Source organism: Cyanistes caeruleus, chromosome 3, assembly GCF_971803275.1.
Source record: "Cyanistes caeruleus chromosome 3, bCyaCae1.hap1.1, whole genome shotgun sequence".
In the NCBI taxonomy this organism is placed as follows: Eukaryota; Metazoa; Chordata; class Aves; order Passeriformes; family Paridae; genus Cyanistes; species Cyanistes caeruleus.
In genome coordinates this window covers 15415801-15434042 of record NC_141703.1, presented here as the reverse complement: position 1 = coordinate 15434042, position 18242 = coordinate 15415801, and the positions used below count along the sequence as shown (strand labels likewise).

At 39.0% G+C, this 18242-nt stretch overlaps 1 protein-coding gene across 13 annotated transcripts in view; it reads right to left on the bottom strand.

Annotated features, from left to right (window-relative positions):
• Positions 1-18242, bottom strand: part of SH3KBP1 (SH3 domain containing kinase binding protein 1) — a 213656-nt gene that overhangs the window by 74339 nt on the left and 121075 nt on the right. For 7 of the 13 annotated variants that reach the window (XM_086879946.1, XM_086879951.1, XM_086879952.1 and 4 more), the window contains one exon: positions 7327-7523. In XM_086879946.1, coding sequence (XP_086736072.1) covers positions 7327-7523 — 197 coding nt within the window. Of the gene's footprint in view, positions 1-7326; positions 7524-17471; positions 17547-18242 lie in introns of all 13 variants that reach the window. The other 6 variants (XM_086879948.1, XM_086879945.1, XM_086879949.1 and 3 more) reach the window with 1 other exon arrangement.

Below are 18242 nucleotides of genomic sequence, written 5' to 3'. Positions count from 1 at the left end.
AAACTTGCCTTGCTTAACTCTAAACTTGCATTATTCTTTAGAGTACGAAAATTGAAACCACATCATATAGAAATAGAAAACATGTGTGCAAGTTTAATGGCCAAACAAGCAGAAAGGAGAAAACTCAAGCTAAATAGAGCCAGGAGAGAATATGTTTTTCACACAAAAGTAACCTCCTATTCTAATATGGACCTCCATAGCAGGAATGGACTTCAGGAACCTCAGAACTCTTTTTCCTTCTTTTCTTTTTACCTACCCAGCATCTCCAAAGTGTGCAGAAGAGCCAGAGAACTCTGCAGTTGAAACCTGTGCTATGCAGAGCATATATTACAATACAGTTGTTAAGAGCCACAGAAAGAAAACCCCAACTAATTGTAAAAGAAATACCTCCTCTCCCATTGTGAAGCCAAGCTGCCTTTCAGCAGCTTGAATTGTCCAAGAAGAGTCCTGGAGTCCTGCCCCTTCCTTGCATGAGCTCAGCTCAGCGAGAGCAGGAGCCCAGCCCTGACACTGACTCAGCTGGGCCATCCCCAGGAAACAAAAGTTCCACTTGTTTATTTCACAGGAAATCTGGACCTTTTCCTACCTCTGCTCACTCACAGCAAGAAGTTTCCTCTCCTTTCCAGCTTAGACTTCCCTGCTTTCTTGAGACCACCAGCTAAGAAAAGCAAGGATGTGACGATTTATAGAACTTCTGTGAACAGCCCAGGCAGCAAATTTTGCAAATAACTCTATTGGCAAATAAGCTTATGACAAATTCTGAATGTATTGGTCTTCCTGGCAGGAGGAAAAAAAAGCTTGAAATTTTGTGTAACTTATGTCTTTATTCTGGCTTGTGTTTTTAAAGAAAAATGTTCAAGAAACTGAAATGTCATTAACATGATGCTCTGTTCCATTAAAATCTTATAAATTCTTAATTCTGCCTCCCTACAAACATTCAACTTTAAAATGTCTGAATATGGGCAGGGGAGAGAAAGACACAGATGAGTTGGAAGAAATTAAAGATTTATATTTAAGCAAGCCAGAAAATACTATACCCTCTAATTTCCATTTGACTATTAAAAAATAATCCTCAACTAGGAAAAACATAAAGAAAGAAAACATTTCAGAAGAATTCCACAAGCTAATAAAGCTAAATAGGCAACAAAAGGTGAGGGCACAGATTTCACTTTAAAGGTTTGGTTTACATTCATCAGCCTTTTTATTTAAGTAATTTTCAAAGTGGTGTAAGTAAATTTCAAGGCAGTTAATTTTTTTTGCATAACCATTTCTTCAATTTTCAAAGCTAATGTGTGCTAAGAATACCAGAAATTATTTTATTAGAATTTATTTATAATCCTGTCAAAGTTGTAGAACTTAACAACTCAGATGTAGTAATTAAAAATCAGTTATACTATCTAACAAAATCCAAATGGAGCAAGAAAGAAAAATACATTTCACTGAGAAACACTAGGACAGTTTATAAAACTGTTTATCCCTAAAGTCTTGATTACTCTAATTTAAACCTTTTCTTATCAATGTATATAAATTAATTTTGCATAGGTAGATTTTATTGCTATTAATAAACATATATTGATTCAGGAACCAGTCCTCTCAAAGCTCATCAGAGAGTAACTAAACTAGCTTGATTGTCAGGACTGTTGCTTTCTGAAGCATTTTCTCTGTACAGTTGAAACATGAGACAAACGTTCCTTGAAATTCAGTTTATGTCTCCATCAAGTGTCTCTAGAACTCAGGAAATCAGCTTTGTTTTAAGCTAGGCAAGCAAAGCGTTTTGGGGCTTTTAACAATTCTACATTTAGAATGCCTGTTGGGGTAAAAAGCCTGGTAATGGTACAGACTCAAATGAAATTCAGAGATTTACAGTGACTTGCAAACTAATGATCACCAGCTGGATCCAAAGCAACTTAAAACATATAGACTTTTATTGTCATCCTATTATGAAATAAAATTGCATTAGCTTAAACCTACACATCCTGTTTTTCTGACTGGAGCATCCTAAGATTTCCTAATCAAAACCATGACTGAAATAAGAGGAGTTTTCCTTCCCACAGAGCACTCCTCCAGGATAACTCAGTCTGGCAGAAGGCCAGTGCTGAGCCCCAGGAGGGCAGATCAGACCTTCCACACTGCTTTTAGGAAAATCTTGTAGTATGATCAGTATTTCTTACACTACTCTGCTTCTATTTTAAGATGTTCTTCAAGCAGCTCGAGTCAGCAACATAAGTAGAAAATACTTTCATGCATACGTTTGGTGTGTTTCTTTCACACTGACAAATTTTTTATGAATAAAGTCCAACTGTATACATGTAAAGTCTTGTGGCATGGACAACCAACTTGCAATTATTTAGAGTCAAATAGCTGCTTTAATTAAAAAAAACCAAAGCCTAATAAAACATCACAGGCAGCACAAACCAGTGTGTGGGTAACATCCTCTGCCAAAAGCCAGTCGTGCAGGCTGATGTGCAAGCTGAACCATGTCATTGATACCTGGACAACTCTGTTCAGACAGCTTGAACATTTTAGAAACCAAACTGACAGAACATGAAAGCACAGATGGGATAGCACAGAAGGGAAGGAAGCATACAGGAGATGAGGAGTCACTCTTCACTCACATTGCACAGTTCAGTGACTCAGCAGAGAGTCACTGCCAGCTGAAGTTATCAAATTTATACCTCTCTTTAAACTTAATTTTGCATTTCCCATTCTACCCCCATAGTGCTAGGTCCTGCTTTGAGTCTGCCTCCCCAAAATGGGGCAAGCTGCTTTTCAACTCTCCCCTGTCAATCTTAATTCCACTACCCCTCCTTTTTATTCCTCCAGAATGGGGTAGTAAATCTTCAAAAGTATTTATTAGTAATGTCCACACTGCCTCATGAACATCAGGCACCATTTGCAAACCTGTACTATTTTTTCACATTATGAAAGAAACACACAAATCCTGTTTCCACAGTGAACTCAAGGACTGGGAAGTTACACCAGCACAGGAGCGAGACCCTGCTGCAGGCAGCCCTGCTCTCAAGACAGCTGCAGAAGGGGTCAGGGTCCTTCTTCCCCTGCAGCTTTCCTCACAAGATGGCACTAGAATAAATGGATAGGACAGGGATGCCAGACTGTAGCAGACAGGAACTTCAAAGCAGAACATGAATGTAGCTTGAACAGATGAGTGCATCCTCTGTTCCTACACGGAATTTGACAAACTGCTGATGTTTGCCACGTCTGCTGCTGCCACCGCCGATGGCTGTCTCTGAAGAAAGGAATGCCAGAAACCTGTGCTTTCAAGTGCAAAGTGCTGCATACACACTTGGTGCTCCCACTGTGTGCTCTCTGTCTCAGCAGGTGTTCTCAGGAGTGTTTCTAGTCAGTACCAGGTGGTTTTGCTTGCATCCACTTTCAATCTCAGGATTTTGAACGCTGACTCCAGCACTTCTATTAGGAGAGTGAGCACTTCCAAAGGCGTGGGAGAGGCAGAGCAAGAGGCAGAGAGCCATGAGATGCAGGCACACGTGGCACACCCAGCCAGGCCTGGCCACGCACCATGGGTGCACAGGCAGGGCTGGCAGAGCTCAGGCACATCGTCAGCTGGCTTAGAAACACTAAGAGGAGCCTCCAACTTGTGTCTCTCAAAGATTCCCTTTTAAATGACAACTGGAAATTAAGGGGTAAAAATGTTTTCTGCAAGCAAGCAGGCAGGAACTGACAGAACAGGTGTGCAAAGATAGATTCTCACCACAGTTTCTGGGTTCCCAGCTTGCCGGCTAGAGATAGAAACTCAGACCTTGCAGGCATTCAGTCTCAGGGTTTACAAATTTTTATCTTATTACTAACGACAGGTAGACTTAATAATTGAAAAGAGCTTCTAGCCCTTGTGTCTACTTCCATTAGTTCTCTATTTCTCCTATCTAAAACATATCCAAACTCTCTACAAAAAAATAAAAATTTCTGTATGAATTCAGTGCTTTGCAGTAAGGATCCCTAAACACGAGTGAACTAGATCTTACAAGTTGCTGACTCCAGAGCCATGACAGCCTCTCTCTTTATATTAAATCATTACAGTGTCTGTAATACTCCCTGGGTTGATGGCTGAGTATATAATTTACACTAAGTTTTGGCAAACAGTACTGTAATCTCATCAAAGGATGCTCATGAAACCTAGCTCTGCTCAAATCCACCACTGGTAGCCTACTATGAAAGTTTTGCATTAAGAAAATTATAAATACATCTCAAGGGGAAAATGTACAATATACACTGAATAGTCTCTTCTGAAGTAAGGACAGTTTTCAGAAAGATAAAAATATTTATTTAAGACCTTTTATTTTATATTCACCTACCATGGTCTTTAGCATTTCCCAGCTGAAGCCTCAACTCACAAATCAACCCAATATAGTTAACTCTGACAAAGGAATGTATTGGTTGAATTAATTTTCCTGTACTTGTAGAGGTTTATTCTTAGATACAGGAGAGGAAAAAATGATAGCTTGTTAGAACAATGGAAGCACACACAGATCATATTGGAAGGAAGTCCAGCCTAGACACAGAAACTCTAGATAAGCTACTACAAAATGAAAAAGGAAAAAAAGAAGTAAGCATAAGCACCTGTTTAAATGTGTTGAAGCTGCAGAGCAGAGGAGAGACGTGCAAAACAGGCATTTCTATTTGACCATAAACATTGTGCTGCCTCAAGTGTGTTTCCCTGAATTTTCTCAGGAGACACAACCTGTCTATCTTGACTGTGGCTGCACATGACTATGACTTCAGTCACGTGTAGCACTGTAAAACAGCTCACTTACATTTATCAGTAATGGAAATTTGTCAGAGCCAAGCCTCAGGAATCTGATTCTGCCTATACATGGCCAGTGGTCGACTTGTCAGCACCAACAATGAAATGGACAACGAAGCATAAATGCTTGATTCTTCTATTTTTCTAAGAGAGCAGAGCTCTGATAGTGCTGCTCAAACTAAGCTCCCACAACTGCATCATTAATTTCCCTAGGATAATCTGCCTCTGTGATTTTTAGAACAAATAACACCTAACAATGAATTCTGCACACCAATAAAACCAATGAGGTTTCACGCAATTCCTCAGTTTTGCCTTTTATTGAGAGTTCATTGATCACCTTAAAAGACAAGGGTGATTATAGTCCCCCATTGCTGCCACTGAGCAAACACTTGAAGCACACTAAACTGCCTGGTGATTTACAGGAGAGCCTAATGGCATTTGCTTCTGCTCAGCTGGCAGCAAACCTTTCTGCCTTCATGTTCCTGCCAATATTTGTGTAAAAGCCTTTTTAACACTCCAGCAATTTTCTGTGAAATATGATCTAAGCTTATGATTCATAAAATTGAAAACATATTAGAACACAAACTGATAACACCAACAAAATAAGACCCTGCTGATTCTTCTGTAAATGGGACTGACATTTTACACAGGAACTATCATGTTATAAATAATCTCACATTATAAAATCTTCACAGTAGCTTACTGATGCTTTTTAAAAAAATCTGTTGCTAGAAAATATTTTAAATAAAAAAATTCATATTATCCTTACAGTAATATTTCATCAATAACTGTATCAAAAAGAAGCAACAGAAAGAGTTTTAGTGCCTCCAAACTTCAGAAAGCATAAAAAAAGGGGGGGGAATAGAGGAAAGCATTTTTTTCTCCTTTGTCAAAAGTTTACAAGTTATTGAAAAACTGAGGCTTCAGTTTTGTGAAAGTTATACTTGTAGATGAGAAATACACAAAACAGGGCAAAGATCACTTTAAAAACTACATTGTTTGAGAAAAATATGGACCAACTTGGAACTCTTTATGCATTGCTACACTTCAAACCAGTATGCAGAGCTTTCAGGCTAAATAGGACCTTGCTTGGGATGGCCAAATTAATGTAGGATTCTGTTACACTCAACACTAAATGGTAAAGAACACGGCAATGACAAGGGAAGAATTTCTTGCAGCTGGGGTGTTTAGGGAGCTTAATGGTCTGCAGTTCTAACAGAGGTTGTGTCACTGACTCATGTTTTTGTGCTGATAGTAGGCAAAGACCTTGGTGCTGAAGCCTGTGAATGGCACCTCTCAAAGGTTAACCTAATCCTGGGCAGGAAAAAAGCATCAACAGCAAAGAAGTGTTGTCTTTAGTTATCTACACATTTCAAACACAAATGATGGATTGTGTTTACAAAATCAAGCCATTATTTTTTACTAACCATGTCAATTGTAGGAGAACCTGAAGACATAGGAAGGAAGGTTTGTGTTAAAAAGTTTCCTGAAAATTGTGTATTCTGTTTTTGGCTGGGTAAAATCCTGTCAGCTCTTTGTGGAAAACAAAGACTTCACTTTACTACAATGTGGAGTAAGATTTTCTTCCAAGGAATGAAGGCCACTTCATAAGGACTTTTCAAAGACTTTAAATGAAAGGAAATGCTTCTGCAAAACCCAACATATGAGTTAGGAAGTCCACCCAGAAACAGAAGGAAAGCAGGGCACCATGCAGGCTTTGAAGAAGTCAGCAATGGTCAAGCAGTAATAGAGTCTAGGTTTTTCCTTTATTTAGGTTATTCCAGCTCTTCCCTACCCTCTTTATACTAAATGAAAAATGGTCACCTGCAAAATATTAACCAAATGTCCCTCAACATAATTTAGTTCAGAAGTTTCCATCTCTCTCTGCAGGACCTCCTGTGCTCCTCTTCTCCTGTAACTCAGGGTGGATGTAGAAGTAAGTGTGATGCTATAAATCAGATCACTCATCTAGGTTGGAAGAAAAAATCTTACAGGCCAAAAAAGGTAATTGCTGTAGTGCCTGTTTCTATAGACAAGCAGACAAGCATGAATCAAAAGGTGAGAATTGCCACACCAGGTATCATGAGCCCAGGAGCTTCCTAAAATCACCACTGGGGGCAAAGAAAATGCACCATGTAACTATGCCCATAGCAGAACTTGAGGCTGTGGAAGCCTCCTAACACTTCTCAGCACATCAGTAACTCTGTGTAAATCTGACTCTACACTTAAAGGAAGGATTTCACAGATTTTTTTGTTTTTAGTCGTGACTTCATTTGAAACCATGCACTTTTTTGTTGTTTCCCTAAAGAAAATACTTGAGAGCAATAATTTTTTTTTTTTTTTTTTAATTTTTGCATGCAGCTAACCTCACTGGAATCCATTTTCTGGTCTAAGGCAAAAATAAAAAAAAGCAGAACCTGGTCTACAGAAAGACTAGCAAATAATGACCTTAAAGCTTCAAATTTTAGCCAGTGACAGAACTTAGAACTTTAAGATGAAAACTTCCTTAAAACAACACCAAGAGACAATTAAGGAATGACACATACCTTATCCACTGGGAGGAAGTCATTTTCAACTTCTATTGACCTTGGCCGTAGCTTTATGGGTTTGTCTTTGAAGATATCTCCAAAGCCAACACCTTTGACCTTTTTGGGTTGGATTGTTGTGCCTCCATTGGCCCCTTCTGATTTTGTACTGCAAGAGTCACCACCATCACTCTCAGAGCCTGTAGCATCTTTTAGGCCTGTGAAAAGGAGGGATGAAAGAAGGTGTGAAGCTCACTATTTTCAGATCAGATTGTGACTGGAAAATGGTCCCTCCCACCATCCTCTCGAGGAAAACAAAACCACAAGAAATAGGTAGAGAAGATGCTCTCTGTGCCATGCACTCATTTTTGACTTTGAAAAATGACTTTATTTCATCAGATTGGTGTACTCATTAGAAATTACACCAATCCACAAATCCACAAAACATGCATACTCCAGCATCAAAACTGCACAAATGAGGATGGTGATTCCTTGAGTACCAAGAAATTCCTTATTCCTCAGGCAAAACCTCTTTGGAAGAGACCCCAATAAAAGAAATACTTAAAGTCAGCTGTAAGGCTCCTATTGTACAAAGCCACATAAAGCTAACAAGCAGTCAGATCAGGCACGCTGTACCTTAAATCTGTGTGACTCAAGCCAATTATGCAATTAGTATCTAAAGCTACATTACCTAACTGGGAAATATAAAGCTGAAAGCTGTTCAAACAAATTTGCAATCAAATAAGCTGCATAATATGTTCCCTGCTGAAAATTAAACCTCTCTGCAGCATAGACAGCCTCATAAGAAAAGCACCCATGCACACTCTCCTCTAGGAATATAACAAATCAAAACTGATGTTCTGATTTGCATTACTTCTTTCAGTGAATAGGAAAATTCATCTGCATTTAGCAGATTAGCAGAGGCCACAAGTGCAATAAGGTGATGTTTCAGCCACATTACAAAAGGATGCAGCATCAGGTCAAATAGCCACTGGCAGCAAAAGTGACCCACTGCAGTTTCCTTCCCTAGACCACTTAAATCTGACTCACAAAATTAGCTGTTTCCTGGAAAACCACAACAATTCCTGCTGTTACAGTACTAATTTTACCTAACAATAAGAAACTCAAATCCTCACATTTCCCTAACAATCACTCATGATGTCATAGACTGGATCTTACAAGTCATAAAATAAATAATTTCAAATAAGCTTTTCTTCTTAATTGCTTCTAAATCAAGGTCAACAAAGTGATTGCAATAGATTTTCATCATAGAAGACTGACAGTGTAGATGAACCACAGAAACCAGAGCACAACCTATGGCCTCCAGGAACAACTTCATGTTAAATGGGTTTCAACACCAGGGTGCTGCTAGGAAATGAAATCAGGAATTACATGTCAGATCAGGACTTTTAGCCAAAAACAGAAAAGCCATGATATGCTGCCCTGAGATTTTCTGTATTTTTAACACGAAAGGAGTACAAAGGCAGAATTAGAGTAAGTTCCCTATTAGAAACAAACAGAAAGACTACAGATTAAGCAAAATACTTTGGCCCTCTTGCCTCCTGAATGGCTCCAACACCTATTGTTGAAAATCAGCAACACTTCTATTTCTTCAGATATTCAATTCAATTCAAATAACATTGAACAAGTTATTTATTCCATAAGCAGTGCAGGATTGTAATTTACATGAATATTAAATAATTATATTACAATAATTTTCTTAAATATGCCAAAGTCTTGATTTCTTTATGTTTTATTTTTCTTAAAAGGGCCTGTGAGAACACCTCAGACCTGGTTAATTATCATATTCATTATGGTAGTTAGAATGGTAGCATGCCTACCATCAGTAAAGTAAATCCTGTTCACTACTTCTCTTCCAGACCTCAGGAAATCAGCAACCATGGAATTTAAGCATTGCTGTGATGCTGCTTGGTGCTCTGGTGGGCAGGAGAGGAGTGGTTATCCATAGCAGAGCCTTTGCACAGTGTTTCCAGCAGAGGCACTCGGAGATGCAAGGGTAAATTAAGCCAGACAGGTATAAATCTCCTTGGGCAGTGTGGCAAAGTCATTGCTCCTTTCTTGTTCCCTCCCCTTGCTCTGACTTGGGCAGTAGCTGAAGAAGCTCAAGTTCCACCAGCTGGACCTTCTCCAGCTTTGCAAATTATCAGTCACTGGGGCCCTGGCTGAGATAGAAGCTAGAACCAACTTTATTTACCACCTCCAACTGCAAAGACAATGGTCAGCCATTGACTATACTGAGTATAAAACATCCACAACTCAAAAAACTCAGACAAATTGTAGTGATCATCATCTTTTAGCTGAACAAAATATCTTGATATGGAAAATTACCCTCTGGCAAAGGTTTCTACTGTCATCCCTGCCAAAATCTCAAACGATTTTGTGATGGAGGGAAGAAGCAATGAAGACACCTCCTACCAGAAGTAACTGATAAGAAACCATGACTGCTCTTAGCCACTCCCTGAAATGAACAGAAAAGCTATCTTTAAAATAGGTTATTAAAATAGATTTTCTGCGTCCCTAGTTGTGGATGAAGATCTGAACTTTGGTCAGTGGAAGGAATTAAAATATGAAAGTAATTGTGAAAATTACTCAACAGGTCTCACATGGACTTCATATCTTTGAAGTTTACATGAAAGAAAGATCAGAAACCTCAAGGGGATCCAATAAGAATAAATCTTTTGTTTCCTTCTGGGTCATCACTTGTTTTTCATTACAGCACTTTCAGCTTTTAACTTTTTGACCATTCTTCTGTGATGAGGCATCACACTTTGTATCAGAAGCCTCACAACAGATTTCCCAAGCATCACCCATCTGTGCTCGACGATAATCCATGAGTTGTTCGTTCTTTGTTTATTCTCTATACTGCCGCAGAGCTGCCTTAGTATACAGTCCTCAAAATGAAAGCAACACAGGAAATAACAGCATTGCTTCTTTTTCTTTTTTGTTTTTTACATGAGGACAGAATGGGCTGAAGTGTGGTCTGACCAAAGTAAATCGCATTTGAGTGATCAGATACAAAGCTCCTTCAAAGTTAAAAAGAGTTCTTCCAGATCAACTGGGAAAATGACCTAATTTAATTATTTTTGACTGACCCAAACTGAGGAGCTCTCTGTACTTAACTAAATAAATCTGTAAGAATAAAAACCCTGCTTCTGCTCTTATCACAACATGACTGGGGTCTAGAGACAAAGGGAGCAGAAGAGAAGAACTCTATTGCAGTGGAAACTATAGAACAAATAAGATAAAGTGAGGATCTGCAGTAACATTAAGAAAGAATAATGCCTTGCTTGAGTACAAAACAGTCCTGCAGAGAACAGTCTAACATGCTTTTACCATTAAAGACATGCTAAGGAGATTCTCTCTTACTTTTCTTCATGTCCAGATACATGAGATACACTCTTCTGATTTGGACAGAGAAAGAACTTGGAAGCAAGAATTTGCAACACTGTGCCCACCCTTGCCTAATAAATTCTGTCCTCATTTGTTTTTTCATCGGGTTGTTCCCTGATACAAATACATATGCATGTATAAATATATATATATATATATACACATGTGTATGTGTGACACATACGTGTGTGTGTGCGTATACATATCAGTATATATCAGTATATATCAGTATTATCTATCAACAATTCTCTTGATGCAGCTGCCACCTGGCTCAGGTGATCTTTCCTCTTAAAACCAGAAAAAAGTTCCTCTTCCAGTCACATGTTTTTTTCATGGCTTTTGTTTTTGTTTGTTTGTTTGTTTGGTTGGTTGGTTTTTTGGTTTTGTTAGGGGTTTTTTTGTTTAGCTTTTCATGGAATTTTTTGCCACTACTGCAATAGCTTAGTGGCAGAGCACAGTTGGCTGGATAGTTTTTTCAAAAGATAAATGTAGCCCATGGACACAGCTGGGATCTAAGCAGGAACTTGAGTGACACAGACTGTTAGATTATGAGTTTAAAGGATGAAATTTTCTTCATGAAGCGGTACAGCTATCAGAGAGGTCAGGCTGCTAAATGATCATTAAAAACTGGAGAGAATTGCAGTGGTCACAGTCCCCCTCTCTGCTGACCAGCACACCCACTCAGCCTGAAACAGCTGCGGTCTACCACAGCGATGGGCTTGAGCACAAGGGTCAGGCCAGCAGCTCAGCAAACTGCTGTCCTCAGAAACACTGAGAACATCTTGCTCTTCTTGTAAGCCCAGCTATTAGGTACTTCAAATAAAACCAGTATAGGATAAAAGCTACAGTAGTCAGGCCTCTCACTAATTTTTGCTATTTTTTTTTTTTTTTAACAGCAACTTCCCTAGAATCTGTCAGCTCTCTGTTAGCATTTGGAGAGCTGACAAGCTAAGAACATTAAATCAATAAGGTGCTCACTAACATGCTTACTATCACATCCATCTTAATAGCAAGAAAGTTTTTCAGAATTTTAATTTCCCTTTTTTAATTCTCAATAAACATATTTTTCAAGTCTTTTGGGAACATCACTTCAAATTTCTGGCTCTATAATCAAAACCTCTATTCTTTTACCTAGATTTATTGTTGCTGAATCACCTGTAGCAGCACACAGTAGAGCTCAAATCTAAGCGCTGGCTGCATTTTTCTAGTAAGTTCCTTCAAGTGTGAACAAGGGCACCATCACCTGCAAGAAGTTAAAATTCCCAGGGGCCAACTGTTCCCAGCTTTTGGCTGGAAAAAGATGTGGGTCTACAGCTTTTTAAAAACACTCCGAGTTTTGATTCTTTATTGATTCATGCTCCTTACAAATGCAAGCTCATTTAGTATTCATGAAGATTAAATTTTCTCAACACTGTCTGGAGGAATTTCGCACTTCACACATTTTTTCCTCTATGGGTACATAAGAGAGATTGTTTCCCCGAGACATTTCAAACACACCACACTCCTGCTATAGCAGTTACAGGTCTTTTGAGAGCAACATTCTGAAATGTACCAAAACAGATTAGCTCAAACAGGGATTAAAAAGAGACCAAAACATCAGACTTAATTCAGCAACGGCCTCTCAGAGCTGTGCTGGCAACAAACCAGGATTCTAAATCAGAAAGATGATAAAGGGCTGTGTAACTAAAGCTGTTAAAACAAAAATAAACAGCTGTGGTAAAATTAACTTCATTCAAAGCAGGAAACAAATTGTTTCTAAACAGCTTAAAATGGCAGGGGAGAAAAGGAAATACATTCTACGTTTACAGAGCTTTCTATTTTGAGCTATTATTTGGCAATTTAATTTTTGGTTTTTTTCTGGATTGTTCTCTCCGCTGACAATTTATGGCCCTGGACAAAAGAGGGACCACTCTGACACAGGAAAGGCCAGTGGTGTCCTGGCCCTCTAAGCACTTCTCAGCTCTGTTAAGCAATGGAAAGGTCAGCTGTTCAGAGGCACACCCTGAGACCACGCAAAGGATCTCCTGATTTGGTATAGCAGCCAGAGAGAAACACTGTCAACTGTGTTCAATAGAACAAAGAAATTTGTAAATGAAGCTTATTGAGGTTTTTACTTTTATGGAAGGGAAGGAAAGCAAGGGGAAATATGTCCTTTCCTTCTATTCAGAGAATGACAGCATGGAACACCCAGGTAATTGATCTGAATGAAAAAGGTGGTGAAGTTATACATGGTAATTGCAGTAGATGAGACAGGAACTGTCCTTTTCCTCTCATACTGGTGAACAGAGAACAAATGCTCACATCCTATAAGCTCAAGTCTTGAGCTTGCTTTCTGTCAAAATCCTGCATGCTGTTGAAGGAATCCCCAGCAACATTCCAGTGTCATAAAAGACTCAAAACCAGAAAATGAAATTGGATTTTAAATACTACTGTAGAAGAAAGACATGTTGATTCTTCTTAGTTTAAAGATTAATAAATTCATGCTTTCAAAACACAAATTTATGCTTCTTTACCAACAGTGATTATACATGTACAGTGATTATACATGTCTGCTGAGGCAGACTATTTCAATAATAATAATTATTTGTTATTCTCAGTCATTCCTTGAAAAAATGTAACTGTGTCAGCTAAACATTTTGTCATTTGCTTTCAACATGTTCATTTTCCTTTGCATAACAGTTCTTGCCACATAAGAAATGCCCCAAAATGCCTATGCTTGCACAAGTGGTCATGCAAGGGGAAGGGAGCGGTGCCTGGCCCCACGAAGCAGCATGCATTGATGCAGCACAAGCATCTTCTGCAGCACGAGCACAGAGCCATCAGTACAGAACTTGCTGGCTTCCCCACCTTCCCAGCCACTTCCCCAAGTACTGTAAGAGCAATCATTCATTCGTTCAGGAGCTCTACAACCGTAGACAACCATTGTCCTCTTCATTTGGGGACTTCACCACCCTCAGCAAGTACAGGCACGAGTTATTACACGTGGAAGGAGAGGTAAGCAGCCACAGCCAACAGGGCTCTTTACCTGCCAGTCACCAAGCACCAGTCTTTTGTGAAACTTATGGAAAACCACTTGGTAGCAGGAATCCCAACCAACAGAAGAATTTAACATTTCACCCCAGTCAACATAATTTTTCCACACAAGGCCCCCAATCCCATGTCATCGGTACATTTGTTCTCCAGCAAACAGGATGCTTATTTAATCATGAAAATATCCCTCCCCCAATTTTATATTTTTTCTTTCTCAGATGTCATTTTTCATTGCAGCATCTGTAGCAGCTGTGTATTTGATACAAGCACTTTTTTGTGAGTAAGTTGTAATAAGGTGAGTGAAATACAAAGTTGTAACTGTCCTCTCTTCAGAGCTGTTAAAATCCACATTCAGGTTTCTCATTTACCTTTGCTCATCTTCTGACACCCCTAAATGGGGTTTACAACATCATAAATACACCAGCCTTGTTGATTTCTCAGAATTCTGACCAGCCATAATTGCTCAAGAATTAAGGGGAGAGAGACGAATAAAAAAAAAGGTAAAAAAAAGTGATGGAGCAATAGAAAACACAAAACACAATTGAGGTTACTCACGAATGTTTCTGTTTCAACGATCCTGATCTTCTTCCATTATATCTAATAGCTATTACTGACAGCATTGTGGATCCACATATAAGGAAAGAGAGGCAAATATTTGTCAAATCAAGCATTTTATCTGCACTGTTCCTCAGTTATTGCATCTTTGAAGAAAAAGAAAGCGAAGCAAGAAAGAGAAACTAAATCAGTAAAAATAAAAAAAGTAGAAATCCAAGAAGCGTTGTTCGTGGAGGTGCAAGAAAATTGAGGGATGAGAGAAAAGAGGACTGTGATCAACAAAATGGCAAGTTTTTTGTTGCTGTGTGTCTCTCTTCACCCAGCATGTGCAGTAGCAAAGATTTTCTGACAGCAGGTTGACGAGCAGAATGCCAAAGGAGCTGGAATTGCTGCTGAGCAGAGCCTGGCATACCTCATGACCAAGAAAGCCATGTCAGCATATAAAGGCAAGGCTGGGTTTTTCTGCAGGAGACAATCTTTGCATATTTCAGTGGAGGGTATCTCTAGAAGCAGCAACTAATTCAACAGCCATTACAGGCCTTGGTTAAGTAAGAAAATTTCTTTTAAACACAGCAGTTGGAAAATGGCTTTCAAAATAAAAGTTTTTAGCACTGAGCATGTGTTTGTGAAGTAAAAGCTCTGAGCTTGATTACAAAGTTGAGCAACACTTCATGCAATGTGATACAGGTGAACCCAAGCATTGCCTAGGCATAACTAATCTAAAGTTATGAATTGACTCCAGCTTAATTTATGGAGAAATCAGCAAGTTGAAATTAGAGCAGCCGTGAGTTGTTTTAACCAGACATCCCCAAATGAAAACAATTCTGTGGAATATCTCCAAATGGTTTTCACTGGAGACATAAGCTCATGGATATTTGCCTAAAAATATGGGCCATAGAGGAGATGTGAAATGGAAGGAGCTGGCTGTACCATCAGTCAGCTTGTTCAGGAAGAGCATGATGAGTAAGTTTTCAGGAAGTGAGCTGTAAAGAGATGGAGCAGGGAGACTAAGGGACTCTCCTTTTTGTGTGTTAGTTTAGGTAAGAGCATCTCTGATAGCAACAACAATGCAAAGCCTCGTCTTGTTTAAGACTTCCCTGATTTTGTGTATTACCCATTCCTCAGTCCCATTTCCTATCCAAAAAGCAACAAACAGGCCATTAAGTGTAGCTGGAAATCTGGCCTTCTGAGATGCAGCTTTGTGAAGAAAGTAACACACCTCTGCAGCATGAAAAAACATGCAAGTCACAAACAATTTGCAAGGAAGGTAGAATCAAACCTCCAGGTAAACCAGCTCCAGGTAGTATAAATAGATACCTTTTATCAGCTTTAAAAAACAAAGTTTAGATGGGTGTTTGCCCAGAGCATTGTAAGACAATCTACTGTGGGTTAAGCTGTTTTTTTGCAGCTGGTTATCAAGCTTTACTGTAGACATCCATCCAAACCTGTCCTCTGAAATCAGTTTGATGCAATTTATTTTCTGTGATATGGCACAACCATGGGCCAGTGTGATTAAGAAGAACTAAATGCAGAGCTCTAGCACAACTGGAAAGGTGACTGAATTCTTCCTGGCTTCAGTTATGCTTACTTTAGATGACTTGAGAAGATGGGAAGGATCATTTGGTCCTTAATGAAAAACAGGCTGGGCATGGAGAGCAGGCTTTTGGAAAACTTTTAAAGGTAATGTTAGGGCAGCACAACCAGTAAGACTGTGAAATTAAAGGCTCCAATGGCAGACCTTGCATCTGATTTGAAGCTTCATCTCAAAGTCCAAAGCCAAGCATACTGGAAATGAATTTCATAAATCCTTATTATGCTCATCAGATGGGTGGATTAGAGGACATGATGGTCTAAGAACTCTGAAAGAAGCATGAAATTTGAGTGATTGATAAGCAGTCATGGAGATATAACGTGAGAAGCAGCACAAAAATTTGAAGACCACCAGTCACATAGTCAGCTTCAGCAAGAGCAAGGGCTTGGCTGGAGCTTGCAAAGAGCTGCAAAATGAATTCTGGTAGACAGGAAGATAATTTTCCATGAGGAAATACTCAGAGCTGCACACATTCACAAAGACTTTTGTTCAAAAAAAGGATCAGATTTGTTAAGGAAAAAAAAATACGTGTAAGAACAAATATCAGAACAGAATAATGCCACTTCAATTACTTAATCCTTTGCTGTCAACATGCAGGACAGAAGTCCTCAGAGGTAGAAGACCAAACACTCCCACCCATAAAGGAGGAAGAAGGGTAGCACAGCATGGATCCTCTCAAGAGAAAGTTCTCTGGGGCAAAAGCAGATGCCAAAGCTAGGACAACATCCTGTTCACCGGAAGACAGAACTGAACACTTTGCACTTAGTCACACCAAATATGAATCTTTTAGCTAGATTTCTCCATGAGGAAACAGGTGGAAGGACAGATTTCTGTCTTCCTTGTTTCCTCAGTCTTGCATCTGATGCAACCATTCTCTCTTTTTCTGTATTACCAGGGCAGTAAAAGAACATGAAAAGCAGGATGTGGCCTTCTTTTAAAAAGCAGAAGCCAAAAACCTGAACATGAAATGAAAATAGCTTTATATCTTTTACTCTCCTTGGCAGAAAAAATCTACCAGCCAGAATGCTGTGAGTAATAACTGTCAAAGACAGAATGCCAAATGAAGAGCATGCAGTAAAAATTTAAAAAATCACCAAAAAGGAAAACTTCAAACAAACCAAAACCCAAAATATCTTTTAAGAAAAGCAAAGCATACTTTATGAGTTCAACAATCACAATAGGAACTTTACTTTTAGAGCAGATAGACTTTTGATTCAAAGACTAGCGGTGATTATTAACAGTCTTCTCAATTCAGGGGGCAAAAATGATGGGACTAAATAGTCTTAGATTCAATCCATAGCTGAGACCAAAACATCCAATGCAATTCACAACTTATGGTGGGATTATGCACGTACACTGTATGGACACGGAGCACACACATGCACGGGGGGAACAGGTGCATTCTCATTGCATTAAGGCTGGGCAGCTGATCAGCAGCAAACTGACTTCAGCTTACAGACAGATATATGCACGTAGAGTAGCCATAAGTGGGTAGCAGTGGCACAATTTACAAGTGTAGATAAATCAAACAAGTTCAGAGGACCGAAGCTATTGCTGGATGATTTTGAAACACACTCACTGTTATAACGTCTGTAGCTGTCAATCTTTGCCGGTGCCACTCTGTACAGAATTGTCCCTTCAAAGGCAGATTTTCCTGACAGCAGACAAGAGAAGGAAAGACAAAAAAAAAAAAAAAAAAAAGGAGAAGGGGCAGGGTGGGGGTAAAGAGATCGAATGACGGTAAAAAGAAGGGAAAGGAAGAGGGTTTTAATCTGTATTTTCAGTCAATGACATTTAAAAGCCTCATTAGCAAAATGATGAGAATATTGACAAACAGATCTGATTGTACATGAAGTTGAAATATTCTTACTGCATGTATGTCAGATAACAGAATCTCATTATTTTGCTAAAGCTGTTATTTACATTGTCCAACAGAATGTATTCTTCTTAGGTTTGGTCTGTTGTCCATCAAGTTGTGAGACTCGCAAATAAAACTCTCTGTTTTATGCAGCCTTGCACAGGGGAACCCTGAAAAAATATTATTAATTCAATGATGTACTCACAGTGTCTCAACATTCCTGATGCAGATGTAGTGCACTTGACAAGCACAGCTTGTTCAAAGTCCAAACAGAGTAATAAAATAGTCACATCTCTCTAATGTACCAGGAACCTGTGAGCATCAGAAGTACTATGTCTGTCCAAGATGACTTACTGGAAATATTTTGGACAAGGGAATTGGTCTTAAACAGTGTTTAGTAGAAAGGATAGGACACTAAAACCTGAATAAATCAGTTTTTCAGCTAAAAGCTTAATGAGGTGTGACCTGGCATTGACATTAACAAAAGCAAAA